General features: G+C 51.1%; 1 protein-coding gene across 1 annotated transcript; it reads right to left on the bottom strand.

Annotated features, from left to right (window-relative positions):
* Positions 1-21,460: 21,460 nt before the first annotated feature.
* On the bottom strand, positions 21,461-21,616 carry Smim38 (small integral membrane protein 38). The gene has a single exon (XM_052194473.1). The coding sequence runs from the start codon at positions 21,614-21,616 to the stop codon at positions 21,461-21,463; it is 156 nt and encodes a 51-aa protein (XP_052050433.1).
* Between the last annotated feature and the right edge of the window lie 4,464 nt (positions 21,617-26,080).

The following is a 26,080-nucleotide window of genomic DNA, read 5'->3' as shown; positions in this document are numbered from 1 at the left end:
TGTTGGATCACCTCATCCCCTAGAGGGCACTGATAAATGGTGAGATAAGCCGCTAATTCCTGGGTGCTACTGTCAGAGACATGGTGTCTACTGAAGTGCACCCAGCTCCTTATCACACCAAGGACAGGCTGATGTCACCCTGCTGAGGGTGGCAGAGGGGTTGAAAACCCTAATGGATTTGTCCGATCTAGATAAGAGAGTCTCATCCCCCCTCCCCGCCCCAACGTGGTAATTCGTTTTTCAAGCAGGCTTAAGGGAAATTCTGGTGGCATGGGGTGGGGGTCTGATTAGTCCCCAGTGGCAGCTGTTTTTCTAGAGATACAGAATCCTAGAATATTCTACATAGAGAGGCAAGCAGGAAAGGCCTCACTGAGGACAACAAGGGTCATCCTAGAGAAAGGTCCAGGCAGGGCACTGTGGTGCACACTTTTAATCCCAGCATTTAGGAGGCAGAGGTGAGTTTGAGGCCAGCCTAGTCTACACAGTGAGTTCCTGAATATTCAGGACCACAGAGAGAGCTACTGGGGGCAGGGAGAGAGAGGGAGAGAGAGGCAGGGAGAGAGAGAGAAGAAGAAGAAGAAGAAGAAGAAGAAGAAGAAGAAGAAGAAGAAGAAGAAGAAGAAGAAGAAGAAGAAGAAGAAGAAGAAGAAGAAGAAGAAGAAGAAGAAGAAGAAGAAAGAATTAATGAAAGGAAGAAAAAAAGAAAAGACCCAGCTATTTGAGTTTTGGTTTGGTTTTTTGGTTGGTTGGTTTTTATTTCTTTCAAGACAGGGTTTCTCTGTGTAGCCCTGGCTGTCCTGGAACTCACTCTGTAGACCTGGCTGGCCATAAACTCAGAAATCTGCCTGCCTCTGCCTCCCAAGTGCTGGGATTAAAGGCATGGGCCACTACTGCCCAGCAAGCTATCTGAGTTTTAACCCAACTGTTTGTTGTAAGCTGTGCTCCAGTGAGTGAGCACCCTGGGCATTCTGAGCCTTAATCTGTTCATCTGTGAAGCTGGATGAGCCAACGCCGCTGTAAGACTAACATGTGTCACCAAGGAAGGGATAAATACATGTGACTAGCAAGGGAGTTCCAAATTAGAGCCAGGACCCTGGGTTCATATCCCAACACAGCACAGGCTGTGAAGCTCAAGCTAGTTAATCTACCTAAACCAAGTCATTTTTCATGTACGTGTGTAATATGCATACATGTATGCATGTTTTTGATAAGCGCACGTGTGTGCATGTATGCATGTACATGATGCATGTAGAAACCTAAAGCTTCTGTTGCGAAACATCTTCACCACTCTTTACCTTAGTCACTGTGGCAGGGTCTCTCAATCAAGCCCAGAGCTCACCTGTGTGGCTGGTCTTGCTCTGGAGATCCTGTCTCCATCTTCTGAGACTGACCCCACCCTTTGGGGCATTTCCATGGATTTCTGGGGCCCTGAAGTCCAGTCCTTACAGTTGTGCATCAATCATGTGAACTACTCAGCCATTTTCCCATCCCACTAACTTTCCCACTTTTTTTTTCCAGACAGGGTTTCTCTGTAGCCCTGGCTGCCCTGGAACTCGCTCTGTAGCCCTGGCTGCCCTGGAACTCAGAAGCCTGCCTGCCTCTGCCTCCTAAGTGCTGGGATTAAAGGCATGTGCCACCACCACCCAACTCTAACTTTCCCACTTAAAAAAGAAAAGAAAGTTCAAACAGACCCTGACTTAACTAAGTTTTGACATTTTGTCTTCCTCTGCCACCATACTTAAGCAACATTCATTCAATAGAAACTATTGCTGGGAGCTGGTGAGATGGCTCAGTGGTTAAGAGCACCAACTACTCTTCTAAAGGTCCTGAGTTCAAATCCCAGCAACCACATGGTGACTCACAACCATTCATAATGAGATCTGACTCCCTCTTCTAGGGTGTCTGAAGACAGCTACAGTGTGCTTACATATAATAAAATAAATGCATCTTTTTAAAAAAGAAAAAGAAACTACTGCACGGCTGGGGACATGGCTCAGTTGGTAGAGGGCCTGACCAGCATGAGCAAGGCTCTCCTCAGCACAGCAGAAACCCAGCATGATGGCGCATGCCTGTCATTCCGGCACTGGGGAGGTAGAGGCAGGAAGATCAGAAGTTTAGAGTCACCCTTGGCTACAAACCTAGTGTGTGGTGAGTGTGAGCTACATGATACCCTATGTCAAAAACAAAACAAGTGTACTTGTGATTTGAGTGTGCTGTCTCCTCAGGCCAGTGATCGATACGCAGTCTGAACGTCTCTCACATTTCAGGCCAGCAGAGTGACCCTGACTTCCGCCGGGTGCAACAGGGTGGGAGAGGGTAAGAGATTTTACACGCTTCCTACTTCCGGTACATTTAGCCTGGAGTGGGCATTCAGGGAGGGACCCCATTGGGAGTGGGTATTCAGGGGGGACCCCATTGGGAGTGGATATTCAGGGGTGACCCCATTGGGAGTGGGCATTCGGAGACCCCATTGGGAGTGGGCTTTCAGGAGGGCACCCCACTGGGAGTTGAGGAGTATCTGGATATTCCAGGAAGGGAGAATTCCCATTCTGGCCAAGTTTCAGGAACAGAGTCACTCACCGTGTTACGGAGGTGGCATCTGGACAGGTTTGCTACAGACTAACTCTGGCTCTTCTCATCGCCTGTCTACCCGCACAGGCCAACACCAGGGCCATAAGAACTTCTCAGAAGACAGGGCGACCTTTTATGGGGCCACTGTGGGGCCTTCTCTGTAGGCACAGGAGCAGTCCAGATTTCCACAAAACTGACCAGACCACAAACACGCTCCCTCAGATTCACTTCCTCTTGGGCCCCTTGCAGTGCCTCCTCTTCCTGAATGAAGGAAAAAGCAAAGCAAGGACAGCAGTGTCTTTGCCACCACCCTTACATGCCACTTTGAAACACAGAAGCGAAGCCCAAGCCCAGGATCACTGCATAGAAGGAAGACACATGGCAGTTTGGACAGAGGAGCCAAGGGTCCAGAGATGTGCCATGCCCCTCCTCCAGCTTTGCCCAGGGGGACTCCCACCACCAAATGGTGGGAAACCAGACCAACCATCAATAGACCTTAAGTCAGTTCCAGACATTGCAAAACTCCTCAAGAGTCAAGGTCTCTTCGTTCCAGGATAGCATGGAAACTCTAAGCATCGTTCTCAAGCAAGAAACAGAAGCAAGTATCCCCAGCATCCACACAAAGAGCTGGGTGTGGCAACTCTGTCCTGTAATCCTAGTGCCAGTAAGGGGGGAGACAGAAGCCTGGGGGGGAGCATGATAGCCTGGCCTATGTGAGGTTCCAGGCCAATGAAAGAAGCTACCTCACACAAAGGGGGGTGCACATAAAGAAAGAAGCTAGGACTGTGCTCTGACCTCCACACTGCGCCATGCAGGCATATACCTACACCCACAGAGATGCATCATACAAATACATATATACACACATACATAATACATGCACACACACATAGATACATGCACAAATACATAATACACATGTATACACAAATGCGTAATACATGCACACACACCTGACACCATACACAAATGCCTAATACATACATGCATACAAATGCATACATACATGCATATGTACACACAAATGCATACATACATGCACATACACAAATGTATATATGTATGCTTACACACAGAGAAATGCACGCATACATGCAGGCATAGATATACATGCATGCAAACACACATACAGACGTGCATGTGTGTACACACACATGTACACAAAATTGGAGCAAAAATAAAAAGAGAGCTATGAGATTGTACTAGACACATCTCAGCCAGTGATGTCCCCACAGAGTGGCCAGCGGTGTTGCCCAACCAGGAGGCTCCGCCTGTGCCAGGCACTTCCTTACCAAGCTACTCCTCCCTCCCCATGAGGTCAGCCTGTGGTTATCTCCGGAGAGCTGATTCACCTAAACCAATGCTAAATCAATCTCAGTCAGCTCGACCTTTGCTTTGAAATTGCTTCAGGGTCTTCTGGAGAATCCAGGCTGGAGCAGAAGCTCCTGTGTTGGGTGTCTAGGAACCCCAGTGAACCTGAGATCAATACAGGAGATAATAATATGGCTTTCACTAAGAACCCAGCACACAGGAAGAAGTGTGAGAAGCTGTCAGAAGTCAGAGTCATTCATGTTCTCACCCAGAGGGAAAGGGTTCAAGCCACTCTGATGATGATGTCAAGACTTCTGATTTCACATTTTGGATGGCAGGACCACAGCTTTGACCCTCTACCCCCTCCTGTCCTGGGTCAGTCCCTGGGCAGAGCCAGTGTCACCAAAACAACCCATGGAAAATAAAGGCCGCTCTGGAAACCATCAGAAAGCATTAAAGACTAAAACTACATTTGGAATCATCACGATTTGGGGGCATGCGTCCACTCTGTTGAGAGCTGCTGTAGATAAGGGGTCTGTTCATTGAATTAGGTTGGAAAATGAAAAAAAAAAAAAACAAACTCTGAAATTCATGGCTGAAAATATTCTATTTCTGAGCCGAGACTGTTTGCTGTTAAAAGGCAGGGATGGCCTGGCTTATCCATGAACAAAGGCAATTTGCGGAGAATCTGGATCTGTTGGAGTGAAAGATGAAAGGGGAGACCTATTTAGACACGCGAGCTCGCCAGCCGGTCCCTGCAGAAATGCAGAGATTTGAGATCAATCAGAGAACTAACACAGATTGAAAGGTTACAGCACACAATGAATGACATCATGTGGCCAGGTCTCGCCGGTAATGTATGATGAGCCCGCTGATAACGAAATACCAGCCCAGCTGTCGAGCTGCACAGCGAGGTGTCCACGGGAGACCGCCCCGCTCTCCCTCTGCAGCTGCGCAGTACATAGCAGGGGTCAGCTTGCTAAGGCTGCGAAGGAAACCTACCTGCAGCCGGTGAGAAGCCCACGCATGCTCTGAAACAGTAGATTTCTGTTGAGTTCACAGACCTCCTGGCAGGCTACAAAGCTGGGACATCACAGTCAGACTGCAGAAGGGTGAGCCCAGAACTCTTCAGAGCTCCCAGTCTGGGCTATGGGCATGAGGTCCCTTCAAGCTAACCACATGTCTTCTGATTCACCCCAACATGGGAAACTCTCACTGGTGAGCTTCAGAGAGCAGGGGAGCATCTTCAAAGGACACAGGACAGTTACACATCCGTGTGTTTTGTTAGGGGACAGAAGTTGATCATTTCCAACAGGACTCAGAGAGCTTATTGCCTCCCATAAACACAAGGAGACTCTAGACCCAGGGATGTGAATGGACACCCTATGCTGAGCCAGCCACAATCTCAGCCAAGGTCCAAACTTGACCATGGTGGAGAGGTTGGCATCATTTCAGCCCCTAAGCAGACCTTCCCTCTGCATCCAACTAGGGTCAGCTTGACTGGACAGCGGTGCACCGTGGGAGTTAGTAGCTTAATGTGACTTTTGGTTTGTACTTGAGGATGACTTGGGGGAGGCTGACATATGAACTAGTGGTTGTGTGGAGAAGGTTTGTCCCCAGTATGGGTAACACTATCCAGACTGAACAGCAAAGAAGCCCTCTTTACTGATGGGGAATTTCCTCTCCCTCCTATCTGGGGCTAAGACCTGGTGGGAACTTGTAGAGCATCGCTAGGTCACCTGGAAAAGACAGCAAGTCAGAGACTGCTGGTGGCTGACTTCTGAGCTTCCAGCTTCTGAGAGTTGAAACATGAAGGGAGCTAGATCCCAGACACCAGGAGCCTAGCATGGGACCCTGGAGCCTGGCATGGGACCCTGGAGCCTAGCATGGGGCCCTAGTGTCCTCACCCAGTAACTGAGGCACTGAGGACTCAGCAGTCCTTGGTGTAAGATAGGCCACCCCACCAGGTATTTTCAAGGGTCAGGCAGAGCACATGGTTCCTCACACGCAGAGTCTTTTTGTAAGGAGTGGAGTTCACATGGGTGTGGCATGGTGCTCCAGGTACCTCAGGGGCACAGACTCTGCAGTGCCTGCCTCTCTCCCTGTGCTCAAAGAGGGCCTGACAGCCAGGCCTAGAGCTGCAGTCATCGGGAGACGTGAAGAAGGCACAAGTGATGCTATCTTGTCACCTGTGTCTCAGATGTCTCTGTCTCACAGAAGCAGTAGTGGGGACTAGCAAACAGCTGTGCAAGGACAGAGTCAGGAAGTCACAGCCTGTGCTGGGATCAACAGAAAGTGGGCTGCTACTGGTGGTCCTCAGCCCACAGAGATGGCACCCAGGAGCAGAGAGCCAGAGTGGGGGTCAGGCTATGTCCTGCCCTGCCTGGTAGGAGAGAGTTCCCACAGAGGCAGGCCCATTGTCTGTAAGCTCTTATCTGCCAAGGCAGACATCCCTTTCACAGACATCTGCCACCCCTTGTCCCAGCTGGTCTTGGGTTTCCACTGGAGGGAAAGGCTGGAGTTGGAATAAGGAGTTACAGCCAAAGAGAGCAGCTCTGTTTGCGCACGGCGTGCCAGGCCTGGCTCCCACGGGCTCGGATGTCTGGCTGCACAGGTGGCAGGAGGGATGTGCCTCTGCTCTGGGGCTGCAGCACCTCCCCCTGCTCGGCTGTCCTGGGCCCCTCTTTCCTTTCCCCTTTCCTCCTTTTTTGCTTCTTTCATGTGTGTCTACACACGTGGGGAGGGCATGCGTGTGCCTGTGTGCACACGTGCCCATGGAGGCTGGAGGGCGTCAGCTGTCTTCAGCCACCTCCCACTTCTCCTACTGAGTATTGTCTTTATTATTGGTGTGTGTGTGTGAGAGAGAGACGGGGTGGGTCAGAAGACAACTTTAGGGAGTCACTTCTCTTCTCCTACAGTGGCTCCTGGGGATGGGCCTTGGGTCATCAGGCTCGGCTGGCAAGCCCCCTTACCTGCTGAACCAGCTCACCAACCCTCTGTCTTAATTGCTGAGGAACTTACTGACCTTGGAATTCACTGATTTGGCAAGGTTGCCTTGTCATTGAGTTCTGGGAGCCACCTGTCTCTCCTCCCTGGCACTGGGATAGCTTTTTACACAGTGTGGTAGATCCAACATGGGTCCTCATGCAGCGCTGTTTATAGCTGAGCCACCTCTCCACCCCTTCCTTCCTTCTTTCCTTCTCTCCTTCCTTCCTTCCTTCTTCCTTCCTTCCTTCTTTTTCCCTCCCTCCTCCTCCCCATCCATCCCTCCCTCTTCTCACCCCCCACCCCTCCCTCCCTCCTCTTTTCAGCAGGTAGCTAAGCATCTCATGAATTCTAACTATCAGGAAGAACTCCCCTTGATTCACAGGTAGCTTATAGTTCAAAGCTCAAGCAGGCAATGTCACAACGGAATGTGACTCAGTTCAGAGCTGCAGAGCCTGGAGAGGCTCATCCACCCTAGTCAGCCTGGCTACCTCACTCCTAGCTCCTTGGAAGAAGATCCTGTGACCGACATTGACTACTAGACAGTAAAGATCAGGCAACGTGGGAGCATAGGAGGAGACCATTGCAGAGGGGAGCTGCAGGGAGAGGCTGAGAGAGCCCATGGCTAGAGCAGGAGGCTGAGCCCGGAGGAGGGTCAGGCCGAGCTCCATCACCGCTCCAGCCTGTGGGTGACGGCCTTCTCACCAAGCTTTAACCTCTCTATCTCACAGGGGTAGAATCAGAACAAGCTCACAGCGAAAGCCTCAATCACTTACTACTGCTGTCAGGGATAGGGTGGGGGAGTGGGTCAAGGAAGGTGGGATGTGGGGGCATGGCAGTGGTGAGACAAGCTGGTGTCAAGAACTAGAGAAAGGCAAAATAGGCTTGTGAGCAGACGGACAGACAGACAGACAGGAGGAAGGATGGAAGGAACAGCACTGACTTATGGTGCTCCTTTGAGATCTGAGATGACAGAAGGGCGACTGTGAGGGCCATCCATTGCAGTCAGGGTGGGAAGAGGGCAGGGAGGCCGTGCAACCCCCCCCCACACACACACACACTGACACTGACACCACAGTGGCTCAATCCGTGGCAGCTAGGAAGTGGGGGAGGGTGTGCAGGAATGGCATCACTGAAGGGTTCTGTACTGGAGAGCAATGGCTGAGGGCCAGGGACTTTGCCAAAAATGTGGCAAGCAGCAGCCAGACCTCCCTCTACGGCTCTTGAGGGCCCTCCTCTGAGCTCTGATCCAGCCCACTGAGAGAAGACCAAGGAAACATCAGGTGAGATGTGGACACAGGGGCACCCCAGAACCATCCCGAACATTCTATGATTCCTGACACCATCAGCCCGACAGATACCCAGCTGTCAGGAGCTGACAGTCAAGGCCCCTCCTTAAAAAGCAGCTTCTAAAAAGCGTCCAGAGGCAGAGAGCAAAACAACAAACAGAAAAAACAGCTGTAAGACCAGAGGCTTTTCAGGAAAAAGAAATGTCTGGATGAGGGGCTGGGGTGTGACTTGGCCACACAGTGCCTGCCTAGCATGTCTGAAGCTCTGGGTCCCAACCCCAGCCCAGCACATACTAGGTGTGGTGGCCCATGTCTGTAATCCTAATACTTGAAGGCGCAGGCAAGAGAAGTCATTTTAGGCTACATGTCGAGTTTGAAGCCAGCTTGAGCTGTATGACGCCATAGCCTCTAAGACACCCACACTCACAGGCATCCCCCCGCCCCCTACACACACAGAGACTTTAAAAATAAAATCGTTTTTAGAAAGCACACAGTGGCACTGTGCCTTTGACCATCCATGGAAGGATTGGCTCCTGACCCAAGGCCAGAGTAAGAGCTGAATGGGAGCCCTTCCAATGTGTGACTCAAACCATGCCGCGCGGCCATTCCTCATAGGGCAGCTATGGCAGTGTGGGCTCTACCCATGGCGGGGACAGAGCTGCACAGGACGCTGGGACTGCAGCAGCATACTCAGTAGGAAGCCAGGGCTGCAGGTGACAGTGTGTGACTCAGCCCTCCTTCTGGTGAGCTGAGGGCAGCCAGACCTTGCTTGGCTTGTCATGATCTCCATGCTGACCACATTCTAGGTCTTCTCTCTCCAACTGTCTCTGTCCATGGGGAGCACTCCTCCTCCCAGCTGCCTCCACCTGTAGGAAATACCCTTTCCTCCAGCTGCCCTGTCCATAGGGAGCACTCCTCCCTCCAGCTGCCCCTGCCCATGGGGAGCACTCCTCCCTCCAGCTGCCCCTGCCCATGGGGAGCACTCCTCCTTCCAGCTGCCCCTGCCCATGGGGAGCACTCCTCCTTCCAGCTGCCCCTGCCCATGGGGAGCACTCCTCCCTCCAGTTACCCCCGACCATTGGGAGCACTCCTCCCTCCAGTTGCCCCTGCCCATGGGGAGCACTCCTCCTTCCAGTTGCCCCTGCCCATGGGGAGCACTCCTCTCTCCAGCTGCCCCTGCCCATGGGGAGCACTCCTTCCTCCAGTTGCCCCTGCCCATGGGGAGCACTCCTCCTTCCAGTTGGCTCTACCTGTGGGGAACACTCCCTCTCCTGCTCATCAGGGGCTCACTCCAGGTGTGAGCCCTGCACCCCAAATTCACCAAGAAAGCCCTGCCACTGAGGACTGCGGCCAGCTCTGAGCCTGTCTCTGAGCTCCAGGGAGGTCCCAGCACCTGCTGAAGAACAACTGTGCAGTCAGCACAGGGATGCTGCCCTGGGCTTTGGTCTTCAAAAGGTACTGGCCCATCCAGGTGGCTGTCAGTTTTTGTTCTGGGACTGTCCTCAGAGGTGGAAATCCTGTCTGTATCTAGCTCTTGCCATGACCTGCCAAGCCTCAAGGTCACTGTCCACAGACCTCTCACCATTAATGGTCCAGAGGCTAGTGCTGGGCAGATCACCAAGGAGACAGAACTAAAGATAGTTGGCCTCTGAGGGGTAAGTCACGACTGTGCCCTATGGGTGGAAACTCAGCCCACTGGGCTAGAGGCGGGAAGCCCTAATGTCTTGAGATTTTCCCTACCCAGCCAAACCTATTTGGAAGGCTAGTGGGAGCACCCCTCAACTCCTGTGAACACAGAAGGAGCAAGGAAAATACAGCCTGGCAAGCGGATTCTCTAGAGCGACCCCTGCTGGTGGGGGAAGTGACAGTGGGGCTGCCTGGCCACCACTGGGCTCAGGCAAGCAGACATCCTAAAAGGTACACGTGTCTGGCCGTGTGTGTTCTGTAGGTGACCCAGAACTAAAGCACAGAACCAGGTAGCTTGATGAGCAGGCAATGCAGGGCTGGAGGGATGGCTCAGGGGTAAGAACTCTTGCTGCTCTCTTGTGGATACACTCTTCGCACGCAGGCAGGAACACATAGGGAGGAAAACAAAACTAAGGCCCAGACCCGGTAGTGCATGCCCCTAATTCCACCACTAGGGAAGCAGAAGTGGACAGAGTTTTGTGAGTTCAAGGCCAGCTTAGTCTACACATGAAGTACAAGTTCAGACTGGGCTATGTAGTGAGACCCTATCTCAAAATGAATAAAATAAAACACACAGAACGACCTCAACGTGAACCATGTCCCTGGAGGATCTCAAATCCCCTGAGATTCACAAAGACCTGGAGATCGTGAGGCAGAGACAGGCCATGGATCCACTCATCCTCCATCAGAACCAGGCACACCCCAAAATGTGCATCTACGGGCCCCTCCCAGAAAATCCATGTCCGCGTGTGCTGCAAAGACAAGAACTAGAACAAGGCTGCCCCCGTGCTGCTAAGGTTCATGTGCTCAGGGCACATTATGGAGTCTCTTTGAGGGTTCTGGGGTCTGGTTCACATTCACACTTGGAGGCTTTGAGTAGAGAGTCCTCCCCCGTGTGTGTGTGTGTGTGTGTGTGTGTGTGTGTGTGTGTGTGTGTGGGCGTTGCTCCTGCTGGAGCACCGAGCAGCATGCAGAGCTCCACAGAAGCGATTCCTCCAGCTTTAGGTGGAAAGCGGAGGCTGTGAGGCCCCTGCAGGCTGCGGTCTCCTCCACGGAGCCTGTGACTCCACACAGATCCAGCTGCACATCTAAGCCTCAGCTCCTTCCTCCCGCCAGCTCTTCTGCCTCCGTCTTCCTCCTCCCTCGCCTCCTTCCTCTATTTCCTCCCCAACTCTTCTTCCCCTTCTTCCTCCTCCTCCTCTTCCTCCTCTTCCTCTCCCTCCTCCCCTATCCTCTTCCTGTCTTCTTTCACTCTCCATCTTCTCCCTCCTCCCTTCCTCCCCTCTATTCTCTTATACTCTACATGTGCCCCCTATAATTATTCCAGGGTTCTCTCCTGAATCTGAGGGACACGTAGTCAAATCCTCTCCCTGCAGCTCTCTCAGACCTCTAAGTTTTTCTCACATCACTGCAGTAGCCCAGACCCCCAACATCTGCCCAGCCCCCTCATCAGCCCGTCACCCTCATGGCTCCCAGTGCTCATTCTCAATCCAGACCTAAGGCACTCACCGCCTGCTCCCCAGCCCCTAAGTCCCTGATAGTTCTGTCCTGCCTGTACAGTGCCATTCAAACTCCTAGGCAACCATCAAAGCCCTCCCAGTTTGGATCCAACCTGCCTTGGCACTGTATATCATTCTCAGCTCCTCCTTGTATACAACGTTAAGATCAGCATGCCCAAGTTCTGGGAAATAGATGAATCTGCTGGGAAGCTGGTTGGCTGTGTTTCTGAGCCTCAACTCTGATGAGTCAAAGCCACAGGACAGGGTGGCCAGGACTCTGCCCAGGGGACCAGCCTCCTGGGAGGCAGGTATCTAAGATTCCCTGCTGAGGGTCACTTCTTGATCTAGTCCTCTGGTTTTCAGGCTTTGCTTACCCTGCACATTAGGTCTGGAGTATCAATCCCTCACCCATCTGCCTCTCAGAACTGCAGTCCTCTCCCGCCCTCCTGGGTGTGCTTCCCTGGCACCCTGCTGTCCTGTACAACTCAAGACCCTCCTCCCATATGGTAGCTGTTTCCCCACATTGATTTCTCCCCAATTCGGTATGGAGCCACTGTGGGCAGGGACCATCCTTGCTTCCCAGTGCAGGGGCCTGAGCCTGCACAGGGGCCAGCACATGCTGTTGCTTACTAATGGGGAGAGAGCCCCCTGCGACTGCTGGCAGCCAGAGGCCTCCAAGCCTTTCCCGACACCTGCACCCAGCAGCCTGGGATCCCTAGGCAGGCACAGCTGGCTTAAAAAGGAAGCACACAGTTTCAAAGCTCCCTCCACTTTATTTTTAGAACCTGTGACTCATCCCCAGGACCAGCACTGGAGGCCAAGCAAGGAAGATGCCTGAAGCCTGGGGCCCAAACAGGGCTGAGATTTCAGGCTGTGACTTCCTACGAGGGCTGAGATCTATACTGTCCACACTGATCTTGGTGATGGTTCCTGAAACAGAGCAGAGGAAAGCCAGCACCCCCTGCCTACTGCCCACAGTGGCTGCTGCAGCTCCAAAGGCTCTGCTTTCTGCCTCCTGCTTCTCTTCTCTTGTTCTGTATGACTCTTATACACAGGGTTATTGAGCCAGAAGGAGGATTCAAAAGGTAAAGGCTCCTACCACCAAACCTGAAGACCTGAGATCAATCCCTAGGACCTATGAAATGGAAGGAGAGAATCAACTCCAGCAAGTTGTTCTCTAACACAGGCACACACACACACACACACACACACACACACTAAACAAATAAACAGATAAATGTAACAGGATCTTTGATGCTGTCTCCTCTAGCTGTAGTTTGAGACAGCTAAAGTGTGCCCCCTAAAGGTTCAAGTTCTTGGTCTTCTGTGTGAAAAGATTGGCACATTGTGGGACCTTTAAGAGGAGGAGCCTAATGAGAAGTTATTAGGTCATTGGGAGCACCCCCCCCCCCTCCAATGAGATTGTTTCCCAAAGAAGCCCAGTTAGTTCCCAAGAGAAGCTGTTAAAAAGAACAAGGCTGACCCCCGCCCTCTGGTCAGTGTCCATGTACTGTGGGATCTCCCCACCTGTACATGGCAGATGTTTCAGCCATTCCCTATGCCAATACCACCAAAGTCAAGCAGATGTCTGTGCTGTGCTCTGTACTTGTTCACTAAATAAACCTCTTTCCTTCATAAAGCTCCCAGCCTTGGGTATTTCATTATAATCACTGAAGGGCAACTAGGGTGCTGTGCATATGGTTTGTCTCTATTTAGATGGGTCTGCCTAGTTAGCTAAAATCTGTTAATGTCATTTGAAATCATGTCTGTTTGCTTGTATTACATTTTTCAAGAAAAGTCATCCAGCCAGCTATAACATTTTCTTCCACAAGGTCCCACATCATTTCTGATTTTTCTTCTTTTTTTTCCCCTTGGGTGGCACCAACTGTGGGATGGGGGGCCTTCACTGAATTAAAAAGAAAGAAAGAAAAGAAAGAAGGAAGGAAGGAAGGAAGGAAGAGAAAGAAAGAGAGAGAGAGAGAGAGAGAGAGAGAGAGAGAGAGAGAGAGAGAGAAAGAGAGAAAGCAAGCTAGGGTTGGAGAAATGGCTCACCAGTTAAGAGCACTGATTGTTCTTCTAAAGGTCCAGAGTTCAGTTCACAGCAACCACATGGTGGCTCACAACCATCTGTAATGGGATCTGATGCCATCTTCTGTGTGTCTGAAGAGAGTGACAGTGTATTCACATACCTAAAATAAATAAATAAATCTTTAAAAAAAAAAAAAGGCAAGCAATGAGACTACATCTCACCCCCCATCTCTGTGCTGTCTCTACCAGGATGGACTGTGCCATCAAACTATGAGCCAGAATAAACCATTCCTCCCTTAAGTTGCTTTTGTCAAGCATTTTGTCACAACAAGAAAGGTAATCATAACACTGGTACCAGAAGTGGGGTCACTGCTGTGATAAACCTGGAATACAGTTCTTGGTCTTTTTTTTTTTAAGATTTATTTATTTATATGTATATGAATACACTGTTGCTATCTTCAAACACTAGAAGAGGGCATCAGATCCTATTGCAGATGGTTGTGAACCACCATGTGGTTGCTGGGAATTGAACTCAGGACCTCTGGAAGAGCAGTCAGTGCTCTTAACCGCTGAGCCATCTCTCCAGCCTGTTCTTGGTCTTTTGGAACTGGAGTATAAGAGGTATGAGGGACAGGGCTGGAGAGATGGCTCAGTGGTTAAGAGCACTGTCTGCTCTTCAGAAGTCCTGAGTTCAAATCCCAACAACAACATGGTGGTGACTCACAAACATCTGTAATGGATCTGATGCCCTCTTCTCATGTCTGAAGACAGTGACAGTGTACTCATGTACATACAATAAATAAATCTTTAACAAAAAAGAGGTATAAGGAAGAGATTGGGACTTTGAGCTAGAAGGCCCTAGAAAGCTACAGCAGGATTTAATCAGCAAGACTGGTGGATGCTTAGAAATCCATTAGAATGCTGAGAAAAATGCAAAGACTGGGAGCTCAGTGTATGAGACTTGAGGGAGAACAAGGATTCTCTCAGGAACAAGATTATAGGCCACTGGTCTGATAATCTACCTGCATCTGCCAACGTCAATGTAAGTCAAGTTTAATTAAAAAGTAATGTGCTAATTAGTTTGGTGGATGAAATCTTTAGACAGGCTAGCCCTCAAGGCTGTGGCTTAGTCACCACTCGCTGCTCTCGTCCAGGTCTACGGTGAGAGCGTAACAAGCAAAGCAGAAAGATGGGGAAATACACAGAGTGGTGAGAAAAAGGTTGTAGTTTCCACAGTTCAGGGTTGGAAAGGCAACTGTAGGGAAAGCAACTGTGGTGATCCAAAGAGATTAGCACCATTAAAGAGAAATGTCACACTCTGCATGGGGACATCAGGAAAGGTGTCCTGACGGCAAGACTCCAACCTACAGAAATGCAAAGCCAGCTGAAAAAGAGAGAGAGAGAGATAGAGAGAGATAGAGAGAGAGAGAGAGAGAGAGAGAGAGAGAGAGAGAGAGAGAGAGACTGTATTGAGAAAACCAAGGAAGGCTCAGAAACCCAAGGGAAATGTTTTCCAGGATTGACACACGAGGTGGCACAGGGACTCAGCAGCTGTAGTCACATGACACTGTCTTGCAGGAATGGACCATACTAGATTGAAGAGGTCATAGAGTTTTGCACCACATTTCCAGAACGCTACTTCACTAGGCAACATGTGGTAAGATTTGGAGTCCCTGCAATGAGGTTCAGAGAACCACTACATGAAACTAGGAAGGTAAAGCCTGTTTTGATGAAAGACCCCAGAATGTTGGAGATGCCAAGACCATTGGACATCTGCTAAGAAAAGCTGCAAGTGTAGAGCGGGGACTGGCCCAAGAAAGAGGCTGTGCGTGCTGCAGGTGGCAGAGCTGGAAGGGGAGCCTGGATGAGTCCAGCATGAGCTCAGTTTGCTGGACATGAAGCGTCAAGACCCCTTGTTTGCCCCAGTGGGTTCCAGGATTGTTTTTGTCTGCTCTTCCTGGCTGTGCCTCTATCTCCCCTTTCCAAGGTGGGAATGGTTGCTTCATGCCACTGTGTACTTGACGTATATAACTTGGTTTGGGATGTTATAGGGCCTGAGTCTCAGAATAAGCTTACACTTTGAAATGTCGGAGCTGTCAAGAATCATCTGCTAATGACGATGGAGACATCTGAAGTTGGACTGTTGCATTTTGTGTCAGGAGATGCTCGTGAACTTCTGGGGACAGCAGGGTGAAGGTTATGGTCTAAAGTGATGCATCTGGGAATCAAGTTGAAAACGAGTAGACTAATAATAATTAATCTGGATAATAACCTTGACAGAACCTAGAATCACCATGGAACCTAACCTCTGGCCTTGTCTGCACAGCATTGTCTAGATTAGGTTAATTAATGTGGGAATGTGGCAGGCACCATCCCACAGGCAGAGTCTTGATCTTTATTTTTTATATTTTTTTGAGACAGAGTTCTTCTATGTAGCCATGGCTGTCCTGGAACTTGTTATGATGACCAGGCTGGCCTTGAACTCACAGAGATCCACCTGCCTCTGCCTCCCAAGTGCTGAGATCAAAAGAATGTGCCGTATGGCTGGCTCCTGGACTTTATTAAAAGAAAGGGAGCTGAAGTCAGTGCCAACATTCATGCCAGCTCCACGTTCCTCTCTTCAGACATGATGGGAACAGCTGCCACACCTTCCCGGCCCTGGTGGGAAGTACTCTCAAACTAGGAGACAAATAATCCTTCCTTCTTATCTTCCTTCCTTTCTTCCTCCTTCCTTCCTCCCTTCCTCCCTTCTTTCCTCCCTCCCTCCCTCCCTCCCTTCTTTCCCTAAGTCACTTTTGTCATATTTTGTCACAGCCATGAGTGATGGGATCTGGCTCTCCTGCCCTTTCCTGTGACTCCAGCAGATTTGCTGATTCGCTTTGTAGCATATTTTCTTCTTTATTTTTCTCCTTTAAAAAGCCAGCCACTCAGGGTTAGTAAGATGACTCAAGATAAGGGTGCTTGCAGCCAAACTCACAATCTGAGTTCAAGTCCCAAGACCCACATGATGAAAGGAGAGAATTGACTCCCACAGTTGTCCTCTGAGACACACACATACACACACAGAGAGAGAGAGAGAGAGAAATAAAACACACATACACATTAATAAATAAATGTGTTTTGTTTTGTTTTTTAAATGTTTTTCATTTTGTTTTGACAGAAAGTTTCACTATATAGCCCTTGCTAGCCTAGACCTCACTATGTAGCCCAGGCTGGCCTCAAACTAATAGAGAGCTACCTGCCTCTGTCTCCCAAATTCTAGAATTAAAAGTGTGCAGCACCCACTACCCCTGTCTTAGTCAGGGTTTCTATTCCTGCACAAACATCATGACCAAGAAGCCAGTTGGGGAGGAAAGGGTAACTTACACTTCCACATTGCTGTTCATCACCAAAGGAAGTCAGGGCAGGAACTCACAAGGTAGGAACTTGGAGGCAGGAGTGGATGCAGATACCATGGGGGAATGCTGCTTACTGGCTTGCTTCCCCTGGTTTCTCAACTTGCTTTCTTATAGAGCCCAGGGCTACCAGCCCAGGAATGGCACCACCCACAATGGTTTGGGCCCTCCCTGCTTGAACACTAATTGAAAAAATTCTTGACAGCTGGATCTCATGGAGGCATTTCCTCAAGGGAGGCTCCCTTCTCTGTGATAACTCCAGCTTGTCAAGTTGACATACAAAATCAGCCAGTACAACTCCTATCTAAAATATTTTTAATCTGGTATTTGGGTACGATTGTTGATTCAATTGCTTTTGTTGTTGTTGTTTTAGGCAGGGTCCCTCTATATGAAGATTAGGGTGGCCTTGAACTCACAGAGATTTTCTTGCCTCATTCTTTTGAGTGCTAGGATTAAAGGAATATGTTACTATGTCCAGCTCAACCATTTTTTAAAATGTATTATTTATTTTTGTTTTTGAGGCAAGGTCTTACTATGTAGGCCTGGTTGGAACTCACTATGTAAATTAGACTGACCTCAGATTCACAGTAATTCTACTGCCTGTGACTCCTGAGTACTAGTATTACCTTCAGGTGCCATGACCCTGCTCCTTCATTCCTTCTTGTGAGCATAGGCTTGGGAGGCTATGACTTCCCCTTCACAAACTGCATTGGCTGCCTCTTGTGTGTTCTGATGTGCAGCATGAGGCACACTGTTACCCGAGAGCCTCCTCTTTGTGTTCCTATGACACACTAGATACCAGCTCCTACCATTGTCACCACACTGTGACCGACGATCTGTAGCATACAATATATTAGTAAATTTCCATGAGTTTTTGAGTTCATTGAAAAGTTCCCCCATTTTAGACCCATGTTTGTCTCAGTGTGCCTTCTAAGATATGGGGATGACTGCCCTCTTCCCACCAACTCTGTGACAGGGAGAGACACAAATGCAAGAGCCCAAAGTAAAGCTTCTGTGCCCTTGAGAACAGCTGGAAGGTGGCCATTCCCAACAGAGGTTACCTATCCTTACCCTACAATATAAAAGCCCTGCAGTGGAATGGAGAGGTCAGAAGTTCAGCCACGGAGAGAAAGCTCCATCACGAACTCCAGCTGATGCCTCAACTTCTCCAGTCGATTTCTGCTGGATGATGCAAGAGTCCCATTTGATGACCATGGTGATTTGAATAGGTATGGTCCCATTGACTCATGTGTTTGAATCCTTGACCATAGGGGATGGCACTGTGAGGAGATGTGGCCTTGTTGGAGGAAGTGTGTCACTGTGGGGGTGGGCTTTGAGGTTTCATATGCTCAAGCATGGTGCACAATCTCCTGATGCTGCCTGTGGATCAAGATGTAGACCTCTCAGCTCCTTCTCCAGCACCATGTCTGCCTGCATGCTGCCACGCTTCCCACCATGATGATAATGGACTGAACCTCTGAACCTGTAAGCCAGCCCCAATGAAATGTTTGCCTTTATAAGAGTTGCCTTGGTCATGGTGTCTCTTCACAATAGACCCCTAAGACAATGACCTCGTCTCTATCTGTTGCTGTTTGTCCTTTTACTGGAAGTCTCTCACCTGAGGGGACAGAGGCTGTGCTGGGACTCTCCATGGCGAGCTCTACCAGGCTGTCTTAATGGGATGACCCCAGTCAGCCGTGCCTGATTTGATTTGTGTCCCACTGCTCTCTCCTCTCCTCTCCTCTCCTCTCCTCTCCTCTCCTCTCCTCTCCTCTCCTCTCCTCTCCTCTCCTCTCCTCTCCTCTCCTCTCCTCTGCTCTCCTCTCCTCTCCTCTTCTCCCCTCCCCTCTCCTCTTCTCCCCTCCCCTCCCCTCTCCTCTCCTCTCTCCTCTCCTCTCCTCTTCTCCCTCCCTCCCTCTCTCTCTCTCAAAAATCTCATTCAAAACAGAAAATATCACTGTTGTAGATCATTCTCCAAATGAAACTGTCCATTGTGAACAAATATGTCAATTGTGCACACCCTGTTAATGTTTCAAGTAATCCCATGGAAACTCACTAAAAGAAGCAGGAAAATGGACTTGTACATTTTATTTCAATATGCTCCAAATGCCACCCTTTTCCTGCAGAACTCATATGAAGCTATTTCTGATGTGCTGTGACAGAGTCTAAGGAACCCAGCCTTTAAAGTCACAATCACCACACATCAACATTTGCACTGGTCACATTTTTTTTTTTTGTGGTCTATAGCTACATTCACCTACTCAGGCTACCCTCCATTTCCAGAACTTCTGCCCACTGTCTGTGACTCCCAGACGCAATCCACCTGTAGGCCAGTGCTGTACTGAGTCCACATCACAGCTGTGGAGACTCCTGAGCTGGGAGCACTCGGTCATGCCTTGTGTTTATAGCTACATCTGTCAGTTTACGTGTTTGTCAGCTCAGAGCACCTCAGATGAGAGGCTTACACTACAGGCTCCATTACCTCACATGCCGGAGGCCAGAAGTCCAAGGTGGAAGTGTCCCGGGCCTGATTCTCCTGAGGCCTCTCTCCTTGGCTTGCAGACAGCATGTCATCCCTGCCTCCTCACATGCTTACCCTCTGGACACACACACAGGCTGTGTGCTAGTCTCTTTTTTTCTCTAAGGACACCAGTTTCTCGAGGTTAGGGACCACATCATGTGACCTCAGGGTTAGGGACCATGCCATGTGACCGCATTTTCCTTCATCATCTCATTCAAGATCCTGCCTCCACATTTAGGTGCTGAGCGCACTGGGGATGAAGGTTCCAACATATGGATTCAGGGAAATACTATACATCCAGTAACAAAACCCCCTCACAGGCCTGCTGTCATTTTCAGCCATTCACTGCCCTCTGTGCCAGCGGTGAGCAGAGGGGCAGTCTCACAGATGTCTGTGACAAGGGCATATCTGTCTCATCTGGGAACTTTTGTGCTGGGGCCTCTGTTTGGGGTGGAGGGTCTGGTTTTGTTTGCTTTCTGTTTTGAAACAAGGTCTCATATAGCCCAAGCTAGCCTGAACTCACTAAGTAGCTGAGGATGACCCTGAGCTTCTGAGCTTCCTGCTTCTCCTTCCCAAGTGCTGGGATGGCAAGTATCCATCCATGACCCATCATCAGATCACTGAGACATTTTTGAGGACCCCAAGGAACCAACGCAAGCCAAGGAAGGTGCCAAAGTTTGACTTGTCTATCATCCTAAGGTTCAGATAAAGATAAAGGTTCAGATAAAGCCAGTGCCCAGAGGGGTGAGCACAGACACACCAAAGTACCCAAACCAGTCCCCGAAGGGCCATAACAGAAAAGAGTGGCCCAGGTCCGTGGCAGAGTCCGGGAGGGGCATACACTGTTTGTCCTCCTCCAACTTCAGGCACATTGAGAGCAGACGCCTCATACTCCTGCCAGGAGCTTCTGAGCCTTCATGGACTGACCTGGAACCATGAGCTCAGCCTGTAAGTCACTTTTGCTACACTATTTATCATTGCAGCAACAGCCAGGAGGATAAGACACTGTGACGTTATTCTGGAATATGAGATCCAAAACTTGGGATTCCTGGGGGACATTGTATTGTCTCTCTATTGTACCGTCTCTGGACATGGAAGTCATGTAAAGTCCCTGAAGTGGCCGCAGCCTTCTGGCAGCCACAAAGCCCTAAACCATGTGCTAGAGAGGGTAAAGCAGAAGTGAGTCCATGCTACGTCCCAGAACTTCCACACAGCAGCCTCGATTGCCCACAGGTGTCTACTACACGATTTGGTTCAAGGGGGAAACAGAGGTCTACTGACCACGGCCATGGAACTGGGGAGTCACGTGAGATTGGCAGACCCCATCTCCTGGCGTTCTCTCACGAGCGTTGGCTCTCTCGCACAGGGGAAGCACATATTCACACACGTGTGAGCTGTGAACTCTTCCATCCAATACCACCTGGGCTGCCCAGGTGAGTCTCTAAAACAAAATCTTAAAAGCTGCATCACCAACCCCATAGGTTCATCTCATGACAACAAGGCGGGAAACTGAGGCTCCGACAGGCAGAGCGAGCTCAGGGCCTAAGAGCTGGGCTTGAACTCCAGCTCATAAGACCATTTTGGGACCCTTCCCTAAGGTCTTCTCAGGGAAACTGAGGCAGCTATCTGCCTCCAGTGACCAGTTAGGACATCAGAGTTCCATGACAGCACTGGCCCTGGGAGCAATGGTCACGGCTGTCCTCGTGGCCTCACTGCACAACCCCAGCCGCTTACAAAGAATTAGAGATTGGGGATAGCCAGACTTTTCCTGGCGCACACACTGTCATGGTGGTCTAGAACCTGGTAACAATGGTTGCTTTGACAGCCCGCATGGGCAAACACCCTCCTGTGGGAATAGTCCTAATTAGTCTGAGCAGGTTCTGGGACTCTAGGAACTTCTGTCTCTTCTACTGCTCTCTGGTTTCAGCACACTGGATGGGACATGAGGATCATGTACCTGCCTGGCTGGTGAAGGCTAGGGAGGTTAACCCAAACCAGAGGCTCTTGGGGGCAGGTGAGGAGGGGTAGAGCAAGGGAGAGTAACAGTGTCCTGCAGGAAGGTGTCTGTGGCACTCGATGACAGGTGGGTGCCCCACTACCTCCTACCAACCCACAGAAGCAGCATGATAGAGTCACAGCACACAGTCTTCCTGATTGGGTCTCTTCCTGATTGGCTTACTCTTCCTTGGGTTTGCCAGGCCGAGGCCGGGCCAGCCTGTAGTCCATATAGGTCCCCAGACAGGACCACAGGATGAAGCGTACCAGGAGGATGACAACCAGTAGCACCATGAGTGGGTCAGGGCCAGCAGTGTCCCCCAGCCAGGAGCCCATGCTGAGGAGGAAGGCCACCACACAGGGTAGAGCAGCAGCAGCAGCAGCAACAGCAGCAGCAGCAGCCTCACTGGGGCCTGATCTCAGGCCTGCGTGCTTGCCGGTGGCCCCTTCTGAGGGACAGATCTGTGCAGTCCACAGCCAGCCCTTCCCACCGCACTGGGCCTCCCCGCCTGTGAGGGGACAGTTGGGGCTATAGGCGGCCTCCTTGGTCAAGAGGCCCGTGTACCATTCATGGGGAGCTAAGCACTCCGTGCACCGACAATGGCAGCATTGTCCAGAGGCCCTGGCGGCGGGAGGCCTGCGGGAGCCCGCCTCCCGCGCTGTCCCCGCGGCCCCTGCCCGCCAGGCTGACGTAATCCCCAAACATCTCCGGCGGCGGCAGCTGCAGGGCGAAGCGGCCGCCTCCTCCAGGCCTTTCCGGCTGCCGCAGACAATCGAGCCCTTTCTCTCCCCAATTAGCTATCACTTCTGGAGGCCAGCACGGTCCGAGGCTGGGCGGGCTGTGCAGCGGCAGCAGCAGGCCCGCACCGAGCGGGGGCCACGAGGCTTGCAGGGAGGCCCGGCCCAGCAGGGAGGGCGGCAGGGAGACTGTGCAATTGAAAAGAGGAGAGAGGCACAGAGAGGGGGGAACAGTCGGCTGGAGCCCAGAGGCGACCCCAGACATGGCTCAATTAGCACACAGGCTGTGCGCTGAGTCCCCAAGGCTGCCCCAGCCTGTAGCAGCGTGGGGGTGGTCAACACAGACCGCCCCAGAAAGGGTCTGGAACCTGGGGGAGTAGGTTTAATCTCCCCCTCACAACCCGGGGAGGGCAACCACTGGAGATGGGTTGAGCACCACCTACCCCAGCCCCACAGGAGGTTTATGGGAAGGAACCCCTATAGCCCCCTCCAGCTGCCCACACAGGGCTGGCGGCTGATTAGCCTGGGACTCACTGAGGGGAAGATGCTCGCTTCCTAGACCTAAGGCGCCTTGCTGGGAAATGAGGTCAGAGCCCCCTGCTCTGAAAGACAAAGGGAGAATACTTAAATAGGCCCAGCCCCCCTAGAGCAGCCGCTCTGGGGACTCACCTCCAGAGTTTTTCAGATAAACAGCATCTGTCTGGCAGTTACATCCGTCTGCCGTATACGTGTGCTCATACATACACGTGTGGCCACACACACACACACACACACACACACACACACACACGAGGACCCTGTTCCCCTGTGTGGGTCACTCTAGCCCCTCACAGCTGAGGTCTCCTTGGATGATGAAAACACTGGCTTGCTGTTCCCTACCTCTAACACCAACCCTGTGTCCCACAAAGCCGGACCTGCCCTGCAGCCAGGGCCACTGGGGTGGGGGTGGGGGGTGAATAAGGCTGCCCAGCCTCAGGGTCCTACCTGGATGTCCAGCCCAAGTTGTCTCACCTTGGCAGTCCAACAAGCCGCGAGAGATGCAAGGGGCTCGTCCACATGAGAACTGTAGCCCAGCACTGGTGGCCTCTCACTAGCTCTGGGTTCTCTCCTCCATGGTGTTACGAGTATTCACCCCGTATAGCCTTTCTAGGAGATTCCAAATAACGACAAACACGGAGGCAGCACACCGTAGGATGGGAAGTGGAGATTTTGAGAATGGTGTCAGTTTGTGGATTTCGCAGCACTAGCCCGGAAGTGTGCTAGAGGTATGTAAGGTCGCTGGGCCCACCCTCTGCCTCTCTGGTGCAGCCCTGGAACTGACTGAGGTTGTCCCCACTCTCAGTGCCAGGCCACCCAGCCCAGCACGCTCGGGACGGCATTCTTGAAACACTCGTGGGTTTGCTTTTCTATGGCTCCTAATGTGAGTACAGATCTAGAAATTGGGAGCCAGGCCTAACCAGGCATTACAGCGGACATTTGCTCCTCAGGGGTTTCAGGAGTGTCCCAGAAGGCCTTGCTCACTTACTAAAGAAACCCAAGGGAATCCAGGGACACCACCATACTCTTGGGAAGGGAGGAAGCCAAGGGCTCACCTCAGCCACATTTCACTCACCTGAGAGACCACATCTCCGGCATCTCTGGGTGAGGCTTTCTTGGAAGCCAAAGCTGTCTGCCCTGAGCGTGGCCACCAGCTCGGGCCCATCACTGGTGGAGCCAAGGTGGCCTTGAACAAAGCTCTGTGTTTGTCAAGTGCACCATCAGATAGGGAAAGTCAATATTGTCCCAGGTCACATGGCTTCGACACAGGAGACTCTGGGATTGACCCCAGACCTCCTTGAGGAGGCCTGACCCTTCCTTCCTCCTCATATGCCTCTGGGAGTTGGGAGTTGACAAGTCTGCCGTGTGTCCTTCAGGGAAGGAAGGGTGTAGCCCTCCTAGCTGCTCCTGGGAGGGGAGGTCAGTGGTGGGAGCTGGAGGATGAAGTCAGAGAGGATGGACGGAGCACAGGAAGAAGCAAGAAGCTGATGGAGACAGCACAGACACAGCTTCTCTTCCCGGAGGACACCAGGGTGCTCCCCACTGTGGTGAAAGGGACTCTCTGAGTCACCCACAACTGAGGGTGAGCATGGTCTATGCTCTTCCCGGTCCCTTAGGGCCTCCCTGGCCTTGCTATTGGGGCTACAGGAACTGTGCCCTGGGCAGATCTTTACCAAACCTTGACCATACAATGGATGAGCCCTGAGTTCCCCTGGACAAGGGGACGCAGCCACCAGGACATCCTCAAATTGGGAGAAGAAGGCCCAAAGTCAAACCTCTTTCATGGCTTCCCCAGCCCACCTTCCTGTTTCCTGGATTTCTTACCAGCCTCTTGGACCACCGTACCTGGGGCCACCTGCTCTTGGACACAGCCCAAAGCAACACGAAAGACCCAGAGGCACAAAAAGTGTCTGCTATGCTGTTCAGAGCTCAGCCATGAAGACTCTTGTCCCTTGTCACAGAGGACAGACCAGGGGACTCTGGCTATCTTCAAGGCTTCAAGGATCCATAGTGACTTCCTACACCTAAATGTTCAAGCATTGAAGTGACAAGGGACAGGTCCTTGCTCACTGTTCCCTGATATGTGCCAGGTAACAGTCCAGTCACCAGTGAGGCCCGTGGAGAAGGCTGGGGTGAAAGCAGAGGAGGCTCCAGCTCCTGCCAACAGTGGCATGGTCCCTACCGGTGACACCGTTAGGAGTGAGCCCAAGGACCCACTAGGGTGTCTGATCAGAGCCTTCAGCAAGCAGATCTGTGGTAACAGGTCCCCTCCTCACTCAGACAGGGCAAGCCACCGTGACTCCCGGCAGCAACGCTGGCGCTGGGTGTGCTCTGCAGGGGAGGCCTATTTAGACATCATCGCTCACACTGGACTCTGGGATTGAACTCTGCACCTGCTTCTGATGAGTTTATATTACTTTTGGGTGTGTGTGTGTGCGCGTGTGTGCGTGTGTGTGCGTGTGTGTGTATGTGTGTATGTGTGTGTGTGTGTGTGTGTGTGTGTGTGTGTGTGTGTTTGCATGTGCGTGTCATTCCTCAGACCCCGTCCACCTATTTATTTTATTTTTTTTATTTTTGAGATAGGATCTTTCACCAAGTATGCTGGGTTGGCCAGTGAGCTTGTAATCTGCCTGTCTCCACGTCCCCATAGCTGGGATCATAAGAGTGTGTCACTACACTTGGCCTTTTGGCACAAATTCTAGAGATAAAACTTGGGTCCTCACACTTGTGTGGCCAGTTCTTTACCAACTGACCAAACTGTCTCCCCAGCCCAGTGCTCAGTCCGTTTATACCCTGGCACTCACAGCCTCTGAAGTCTCCCATGTCCCCTGGTTTCACTTGGACTGGGGGGGGGGGGTCTCCAGAGCAGGTTAAAGGAAACCCAGATTGCATTAGACTTGATTCTGCCAAACTGTGTGGCCTCTAGCAGCCACTGAGCTAAGAGTAGGCCTTCCTAGCCAGTGTCAGTAACAACTGTTACATGTGTTTCTTCTTAACATCTGTTTTGCCTGGAGGTGGTGCCGCATGCCTGTAATCCCAGCACTCTGGGAGGCAGAGGTAGGCAAATTTCTGAGTTCAAGACCAGCCTGGTCTACAGAGTGAGTTCCAGAACAGCCAGGACTACACAGAGAAACCGTGTCTCGAAAAAACCAAATCCAAAAAACCAACCAAACAAACAACCAAACAAACAAAAAACAAACAACAACAACAACAACAAAACATTTGTTTTAAAACTAAATTCGTGGGTGTTTTGCCTGCATGTATGCTTGTGCACTATGTGTGTGCAGTGCCCACAGTGCCCAGGAGGACATTAATTCCCCTGAAACTGGAGTTACAGACAGTTGTGAGCCAACATGTGGGTGCTGGGAATTGGATCTGGGTCTTCTAAAAGAGCAGCCAAGGCACTTAATGGCTAAACCATCTTCCCAGCTCGCTGTTGCTGGAATTTCCAACCCAAATCAGCCCAGATAAAAACCATGTAACTCAGTTATTATAAATATATGCTTTAAGACCAGATTGAGCAGA

This window comes from Apodemus sylvaticus, chromosome 1 (genome assembly GCF_947179515.1).
Source record: "Apodemus sylvaticus chromosome 1, mApoSyl1.1, whole genome shotgun sequence".
In the NCBI taxonomy this organism is placed as follows: domain Eukaryota; kingdom Metazoa; phylum Chordata; class Mammalia; order Rodentia; family Muridae; genus Apodemus; species Apodemus sylvaticus.
Note: the sequence above shows the minus strand (reverse complement) of the source record. Positions and strands in the feature narration are given on the sequence as shown.

Excerpts from the sequence above, each read along its gene's own strand:
- Smim38 (XM_052194473.1), bottom strand. The coding sequence starts at position 21,616 with ATGGGCTCCTGGCTGGGGGACACTGCTGGCCCTGACCCACTCATGGTG.